Below are 10,000 nucleotides of genomic sequence, written 5' to 3' on the forward strand. Positions count from 1 at the left end.
TTAGGAGTACAGTTATAACAAGAACAGCGTCAGAGACAAAACAATTACAACAGGTTTTTATGACAATACCGATATCATAAGCTAATGCGAGATTAATATTAAAATAACCAAATATATAAAGATTCTAACAATAACTAGGATATTGATGATAATGACATTTATCATTTAACCAATTATTTAGAAAATCCAAATTGAAATAGCAAATATCTATATCCAAGATAACGTTAGCACTGACAGTAGTCATGAATATCAAGAAAACATCTATGATAATAATGATAATGATAGTAAGGGTATTGATTATAAAAATAATTTCATTTTTTTTTTTAACAGAAATGTTAGAAGTGATCATAACGATGATGATGCTAATGATAACAATAATAATACTAATGATGATGAGAAAAGAATTAATACTAATGAAAAAAATAGTGATGGTGATGATGACAATAATGAAAATAAAAAGGACAGTCATAACAGTGATAATTATGATTATAATAACAGTAATAGTAATGATGATAATAGAACTAGTATTAATAACTGTAGTGGGTAATTAATAAACTCCGTAGAGTTTATTATAGATGTTTACTATGGTAGCGTGGTACCCAACTACACGTCATTATTTAAATGTGTGAGTCTGGCGCTTTTTAGAAGATGACTCTCGGGTGAAAAGGACTGAAAGTTCATCCCGTGGCCATCATTAAAACAAAAGTGACTGACAAAAAGGCAACAAAAAAAAAGGGAGCATTCATATTATACATTTATTAACACAGTCATTCGAACAAAACCAAAATACAAGGACAACACACCATACACTTATTTGTTAAGAAATAGAGGGTAGAACTATACAGCACGAGAAACTGTCAGCTAGGTAATAATCCAGAGGTCGTCTGCCACTTCACAGGTCTAAGAACCCTCTCCCTCTTAACTGCCATGACCTGACCTTTTATGTGGCAATTCCCGCGCTCATGGTGACGTTTTACCCATAACCCAATATATTTATAATTAAAGTGTAAAAGTGTGTCTAAAAACTAAACTTAAAATACACAAAATAAAACTAGAAATAAAACATATACATAAAAGGGCATATAAAAGACTTAGTGAAAGAAGGGATCTGTGTGGAGAAACAAGAGAAAACAGGAAAAGGTAAACAGATGAAAAATGAAGGTAAAGTGTTATAGTCGAAGGAAAAGAGGCAAGATCAAAGGAAGGTAAGTAAAGAATATAAGGTAAGTAATATATAAGTACTGTTGTGAAGAGTAGTAGAAGTGCAGATGTAGACGAAGAAGACGGAACAAATCGGAAAGGTAAGTCAAAGGAAAATAAAAGCACACTTTATTCTTATTAAAAACGAACACAGACACACGCGGAATAACGAAGCCAAATCCTCTTGCAGGGCGGAAAGGTCCGTAGATTCTTTCGTGATGTCAGGGAACAGGCGGCCCGAAATCTGCGGGATGACCCGTCTGATACCAGGGGATAATTCACTACAATAACAACCATTAAAACGGTAATATTTTCATAAAGCCATGATGCTGATAATGATATTGAAAATTATGCTAGTGGTGATAATACTGAGCTTTAATCGTCGGCACACAATACTTTATGTACAAATATATATACTTTCTTGTAAATCACTTGTGGATCAAATATTTTAGCGAGATTCTCATTTCGACTTTAGATAATTCAAGGTTCTGTTTGCTTGATATAGATCGCTCAAATGATACTTAAGTTGAAAGTCAGATTTTTTTCTTCTTTAATTATTGGTACAAAGGCAGATAGCAAGTATTACATTTTCAAATCTGCAAATGTATATCACGAAGTATGTGTAAATCGTACAAATCCGCAGATTTGTATCATGAAGCTTAATGAATATATTTCTAGCACTGCGCACTGCCTATAATATACTCTAGAATTACCTAATACTCAGAGTAGAACTATTTTCTATCGTCATCTTTGTTTATATCTGCTGTTACTTGAGTGGATCAACCTTGTCTTGGATGAAGGTTGAAATGGCTTGGCATTGAAGTCAAACTGAAGAAAGAAGTTCAGGCAAGATGAGAATACTCATTAGCCAAAGGCGAAGGTCCATACACAAATAAAACATCTATGTCTTGTGGATGCACATATGTGTATGTATGATTTTACAAGCTAATTGCTATTATGCAATATGAACCACACTCATTCCTCACTTTCACAACGAAGTGACCTTGAAGTCACGCTTCTTCTGAACGTAGGGGCGTGGTCAGAGACTGACTGGAGTATATAAAGTCGGTAATAGTGGATTTGAATCAGCAGAAGCGACTCTCGTATCTATCTACTCGTTTCATCATGGCTCTTATATTGGTAGGTAGTGCATTATATTCAATGAACAGCTTTAATGAACATTCATTTAAAATATTAGCATAATATATATCTATCTTTTTCATATTCCTGTATAAATTTCAGTCGGTCGTTCTGGCATGCGCCGGAGCCGTTCTGGGCTCCGTCCATCGCCCAGCATATGGTCATCACCCACAACCCGCCTACGGTCATCATGCACCTGCTTATGGTCATCAGCCTGCCTACAAACATGATTACTGTGACCCAACGGTTGCTCCTGCGTGCGCTGCCAACTCCACTCTCTCGTACTGCTTGGAAGATGCTGAGTACCCCGAATACGAGATCAAGGGAGCCATCAGTGCTGATCACCTCTTCGCTAAGAAGTACGCTGACGTCGCTGACCAGTCTGCTGATGACCTGGTAGACATGGTGACCAAGGAGCAGGAAGAGGCTTTCGATTACTCTTACTACACTGGGGCCTCCACCGGGGACTCTCCCTACGATGTTACCCACTGGGCCGGTCCTGAGGGTTACATTTGTCCCTCTGATGTGGTATATGCTATGCCTAAGCGTGCCCAGAATGTGGAGGGTAAGTGGCGCGTGATTGTTAACGATGTTCACTATTACACCCAGACTGCCCGCTTGGAGACTTGCCTTTTCCCAGAGGCTGCTTGCCGAGCCCTTGCTCCTTGCTACCAGAGTCACTGCACCCAGAAGTCAGTGTACCACCGACTCCTTTCCTACGATCCATGCGATCCCTACAAGGGTCTCTTCATCGACATCTACAAGATGCCATCTGCCTGCTCCTGCCATCTTCCTGCTTAAGATGCTACCAGAACGCTCGTAATTTAACGTGAGTTTTTAGACAGGCTCTAAGACTCCATGGCCACGACAGAACCACCGACAATCCCTGTAACCCCACCCTTTAATGCGGAGGAGAAGACTCGAGATGACTGGAGAACTGCTTTCTTCACGTACCGCCACTAGTCATGCCAGGAACTCCCGGGACGCTCCCGCCGCTACTCTCACTTTCCCTCTTTCATTTTCTTCTTTATATTAATCATGTATGGGATAGATGCGAGAAATTCATTATAATGTATATGTTTTTTTTTATAAATAAATTATTTCGAAATATTTCACATGATTTTCTACCTGGATAGCATGTATGATATGTTTTGAAGATAACAGAAACGCGGGGCATGTGAGCCTCCTGTTGTCGAATTGTTGACTTGACAACAATAATGATGTCTCTCTTAAATGAATCATATGTGCCCCCTAAAGTGTAAATAATAACCCTCAAAGATAAATGTAATATAGAATCATAACCGTTATAATATTCATAAAATAAATAAAAAAGAGCATCAGGGGCACTACAAAAACGAACAACCGTAATCAATGATCGATCGATCATAATCAATATAGAGAAAAGCAATATCCCCATTTTCCCAGATATTTCATCAATGCGCTATTTATTGCTTATTGATAGAATGATAACAAAAAGTAATGATAATAGCAATAATGAGGATAATGATGATAACGATTAGAATGAATGAAGTACGATGTCGATAGTAATAATAATGATAATTTTAACAACGAGGATAATATCAATAATTATAAGAGTATTGATGATGATGATAACGATAAAAATAATCATAATGATGTTGATTAAAGCAATGATAGCAGCAGCAGCAACAACAGCAATAATAATAATAATGACAATGATAATGATAATAATAAAGATAATAGTAACAGTAATGATAAAAGTGATGATGGTAATGATAAATGCAATAATAGAAAAAAAATCATGACAATGATGATAATGAAAATAATACTAATGATGATAATAACGATAATGGTAATAATAGTGATAAGAGCAATAATGTTAGAAATAACAATGATAGCTATATTGATAGTAATAATAACAATGATATTTACAATGATATAAATGATAAAAGTAATAAAGATTAAATAATAATATTAGTAATAACTGATGTAGCTGCTTGTATTCTTGTCATTGGCTAAAATAGTTTTGTGAAACTACTACTAATACTACTAACAGCGAGAATGATAACACCAATTATTATTGTAAAGTTACAATAATGATGATTAAAATTATTCCAAAGATGAAAATGATGATTATAACATTGATATTAATGATAACACTGATAATACCAATACCAATAATAGCAATGATAATGATAACAATATTGTGATGATAATAATGATGAATGTGATAATGCTGGTAATCATAATAATAATAATAGTAATAATGGTATTAATGATAATCATGATAATGACAAGAACGATATTGATAATGATAATAATGATAATAACAACAATGATAATGATAATAATAATGATAATAACAACAATGATAATGATAATAATAATGATGACGATCACAGTAATGATTATGATGAAAATGAAAATGATACTAATATAATGATGAAAATAATAGTAGTAATTATGATAACAATAATTATGACAATAGTAATGATAATGATAAAGATGACAATGGTCTTGGTGGTAATGGTAATAATTACAATTACGAGAGTCATGATAATGATAAAAAAAACAGTAATAATGATAGTGCTAATGATAATAATGATAATGATAATAATGGCAATGATAATGATAATGATAAACATGACAATGATAATAACAACAATCATACTAACAATGTTGGAAATAAGAACAACAGTGTCAATAATGATGATAATGATAATAACAATATTGTGGATAATGTTGACAATAAAAGTTACAATCATGATAACAATAGTAATGCTAATGATGATAGCAGTGATAACAACCACAAGAACAATAGCAATAACAATAATAATGATGATAATGATAGCAATGTTAAAAATGATAATGATGATAAAGATAATAATGATAATGGTAATACGAATAATGATAATGATAATACGAGTAATGATAATAACAGTGATGATAAAAATAATGATGATAATAATAGTAATAATAATGATAATATCGTCAATAATAAAAATAATAATGAGGATAATAAAAATGATAATGATAATAACAACAATAATAATAATGATGATCATAAAGATAATGATAACAATAATACAGACAGTGATATTGATAATGATAATAAAGATATTAATGATAAGATTATCGTAATTATAACGACAGCAATAATTATAATGATATGATAATGATCATGACAAAGGTATGATGATGATTATGATAATGATATGATAATGATTATAATAATGTTATGATAATGATTATGATAAAGATATTATTATGATAATGATATGATGATGGTTATGATATTGATCAGGATAATAATTATGATATTCATAATAACAAGATTAATGAAAAAATAATGAAAATGATAACAATAATCACGATAATAACAATAATAATGATGATACAGATTATAATAATGTTAGTACAACTAATGATAATAATATCAACAATGATAATGTTAATAGTAGTAATAATGATAATGATAATGATAATAAAGATAATAATGTTATTAGAAATGTCATGATAATGATAATGATAATGATAATGATAATAAGAATGATATAAACAATAATGATAATAATGATAGTAATAATAATGATAATGCTGGTAATAGTGATAATTATAATGATAATAATGATAACGATAATAATGACATTGATTAAAGTAATGATAATTATATTAATGATCATAATAATGATAACTAAAATTATTAGGATGATGATAATAACATTAATCTAACAGTATTAGCAATAACTAAAATAGCAATGAGACCAATAATGAGAGTAATGATAACGCTAACAAAATATATTATAATGATAGTAAAGATGATGATAAAGATAACGATGATAATAATGATAATGATTATAAGGATAAAGAGAACAATAACAATAAAGATTTGAAGAACGATGACAATGATTTGATGGTAATGACAATGATAATCAGGTTGATATGATAATTATAATAAGGATTTTGATAATAACAGTAGTAATAACAATGATAGCAATGAAAAAAAAAAAAAAAAAAAAAAAAACGAATAATAACGATAATGATGATAATATTTAATAAGTGACAATGATAATGATGATCATAATAGTGGTAATGAAAATAATATTGGTACTGTTGACAATGGTGGAAATGATAATGACAATGATGATGATAATAACAGTGATTTTTTCTGATAATGATAATGATGATGATCACGGTAGTAATTACAATAACAAAGATAATAGTGATGATAGTGGCGATGATGATATTAATGATATTAATAATGATAACAACAATATAATTAAAATGATAGTGATAATGATGATGATAATATTAACAACAACAACAATAGTAATAGTAGAGAAGAAAGGTGCGAATGCGACTGAATATCTTAACAAAGCAAGAGAGGTATTTAACGCGGTAAATACACTTTTCACGTTAAGATATTCAGATATTCTACATTCGTCTACATTTGAATTTCGTTCATCACTACTGAAAATGATCATAATAATGATAATAATGATGATGATACTGACAATGATAATAACAAAGTGATGATAACAATGAAAATTAAACAAACTGTAATATTTATAACAATAAAAACATACTAAAGATAACAAAAATGATAATGATTATACCGATAATAACGATGGTAATGATTATGATGATTTTAGTGATAATACTGATAATGATAATGATTACAATGATAAAAATGATAACTATGCTTATAATACTGATAACAATAATAATAGTAAAGATAATAATGATATTTATGATATTGATATCAAATATAAAAATAATGATATTAATGATGATAATGTCAGTAATGATGATAACAATACCAATAATAACCTCATCTTACACACACACACACACACACACACACACACACACACACACACACACACACACACATATATATATATATATATATATATATATATATATATATATATGTACATATATATATATATATATATATATATATATATATATATATATATTTTTATATATATATATATATATGTTTATATACATATATATATATATATATATATATATATATATATATATATATATATATGCATATATGTATGTATTTTATGTGTATATATAATGATGATAACACTAATGAGGATAATAATAACGATAATACTGATAATAACAAGAAGAATGACATTAATAGTGATGATAATAATAACGAAAATACAAAGTGATAATGATAACAAGAACAACAATAGTAATGATAATGATGAAATTATAGTAAAAATGATGAAGACATCAAAAGCAGTGATAATTATAACAATGATAATGAAAATAATGATAACAACAACGATTGTGATGATAATGATGATGAATATGAACATAATGATGATAAATGATATTATCATCCACTTATCATCTTTGCATAATATAGTAAATGAATAAATTGCATTATGTCAGCAACTCTTGTCAGGAAAAAAGTAATTGGATAAATACTAAATTATCGTGTAGGTTATACGGTCATAAACAATTTTGTAAATGTACATCAGGATGAAGACTCGGGGATTTTAAAGAAACATTTTTTGTTGCTCTATAGCTTTATTCTACTGTGCGTATTTCTCTTTTTCCTTTTTCACCAAGAATTCGGTTAATCTACTACAATTTTCATGTGCAATAATGCAGATATACGAATATGTGTATGTTTATTCATATATGCAAAGTAAATTGGTTTATCATTATGTGTTTAGCGTAACTGCGATTTTAGCTCGAGGCTAACCCAAGATTGGGCTTGCTTGATGAGACTCGAATGATACTTGAACGTTTTTCAAGTGTTTTAGAACTTTACTGATATTTAAGAATAAATCGATCAATAAATACATTTACAGACAAAAGTATAATTGGCATTGATATAAACAAGAACACAAATTAGTACAACTTGATTCACGCACACAAGCACATTCATTCATATACTTGTACATTTGCAAGGAAATACCATGTACACATACACACATATATATGCATATATACATACATATATATATATATATATATATATATATATATATATATATATATATATATACGTACACACACATACACACACACACATATATATATATATATATATATATATATATATATATATATATATATATATATATATATATATATATATATACGTACATATATATATATATATATATATATATATATATATATATACATATATATATATATATATATATATATATATATATATATATAATATATATATATTTATACATACGTGTGTGTATCTGTGTAGATGTGCATATATAAGTATATATATATATATATATATATATATATATATATATATATATATATATATGTGTGTGTGTGTGTGTGTGTGTGTGTGTACATGTATACATATTTATATATATACATATACATATATGTCCACACGCACATATATATCCACACACACAAATGAGTACACACACATATATACATATATATGCATATAAGTATACACATATTCATATATACATATTATACTATATGTATGTACATATACACATATACATACATATATTTATAACATACCTCCCTGACCCTGAGTCAAACCTCTAGCGGCATAGGTTCGACCCAGGTCAGGGAGGTATCTTATATATCAATTAGGCATGCATTATTCCATCTTACACACTCACATATATATGTGTGTATGTTTTCATAAATAGACACACATGTATCTACATCTTTCTATCTCTCTGTATATATAGAAATACCAGGCGTCTTTGTTTAAACCGTAATGGTTATGTAATATAAACCTCATTCATAATACCTCTGATTCACTTTCACCTTGAAGTCACTTTTCTTCGCAAAGTAGGGGCGTGGTCGCAGGCTGAAAGGAGCATATAAACTAAGTAACTGAGAACGCTCTCGTATCTATCCGCTCGTCACACCATGGCTCTTATATTGGTAGGCAAGAAAATAAAATCAGTTGACAGGTTTAATAGAAGTCATTCAAAATAGTAGTTTAAGATTTATTCATCGTATTTAATATTCCTGCATACATTTCAGTCGGTCGTTCTGGCATGCGCCGGAGTCGCTCTGGGCTCCGTCCATCGCCCAGCATATGGTCATCACCCACAACCCGCCTACAGTCATCATGCGCCTGCTTATGGTCATCAGCCTGCTTACAAACATGATTACTGTGATCCAACGGTTGCTCCTGCGTGCGCTGCCAACTCCACTCTCTCGTACTGCTTGGAAGATGCTGAGTACCCCGAATACGAGATCAAGGGAGCCATCAGTGCTGATCACCTCTTCGCTAAGAAGTACGCTGACGTCGCTGACCAGTCTGCTGATGACCTGGTAGACATGGTGACCAAGGAGCAGGAAGAGGCTTTCGACTACTCTTACTACACTGGGGCCTCCACCGGGGACTCTCCCTACGATGTTACCCACTGGGCCGGTCCTGAGGGTTACATTTGTCCCTCTGATGTGGTATATGCTATGCCTAAGCGTGCCCAGAATGTGGAGGGTAAGTGGCGCGTGATTGTTAACGACGTTCACTATTACACCCAGACTGCCCGCTTGGAGACTTGCCTTTTCCCAGAGGCTGCTTGCCGCGCCCTTGCTCCTTGCTACCAGAGCCACTGCACCCAGAAGTCAGTGTACCACCGACTCCTTTCCTACGATCCATGCGATCCCTACAAGGGTCTCTTCATCGACATCT

At 31.0% G+C, this 10,000-nt stretch overlaps 2 protein-coding genes across 2 annotated transcripts in view; both read left to right on the forward strand.

Annotated features, from left to right (window-relative positions):
* Window positions 1-2,261: 2,261 nt before the first annotated feature.
* Window positions 2,262-3,450, forward strand: LOC122261666 (uncharacterized). The gene is made up of 2 exons (XM_043029432.2): window positions 2,262-2,340; window positions 2,443-3,450. The coding sequence occupies exons 1-2, from the start codon at window positions 2,326-2,328 to the stop codon at window positions 3,139-3,141; spliced, it is 714 nt and encodes a 237-aa protein (XP_042885366.2). The 5' UTR covers window positions 2,262-2,325; the 3' UTR covers window positions 3,142-3,450.
* A 5,715-nt stretch (window positions 3,451-9,165) lies between these two features.
* Window positions 9,166-10,000, forward strand: part of LOC122245376 (uncharacterized) — a 1,168-nt gene continuing 333 nt past the window's right edge. Inside the window, exons 1-2 of the mRNA XM_043003301.2 lie at window positions 9,166-9,240; window positions 9,343-10,000. The exon at window positions 9,343-10,000 is cut by the window's right edge and continues 333 nt beyond it. Of these exons, the coding sequence (XP_042859235.2) occupies window positions 9,226-9,240; window positions 9,343-10,000 (673 nt within the window). The 5' untranslated portion in view covers window positions 9,166-9,225. The remainder of the gene's footprint in view (window positions 9,241-9,342) is intronic.

This window comes from Penaeus japonicus, unplaced genomic scaffold, assembly GCF_977035675.1.
Source record: "Penaeus japonicus unplaced genomic scaffold, GWHDUDI00000001_assembly GWHDUDI00000030, whole genome shotgun sequence".
NCBI lineage: Eukaryota > Metazoa > Arthropoda > Malacostraca > Decapoda > Penaeidae > Penaeus > Penaeus japonicus.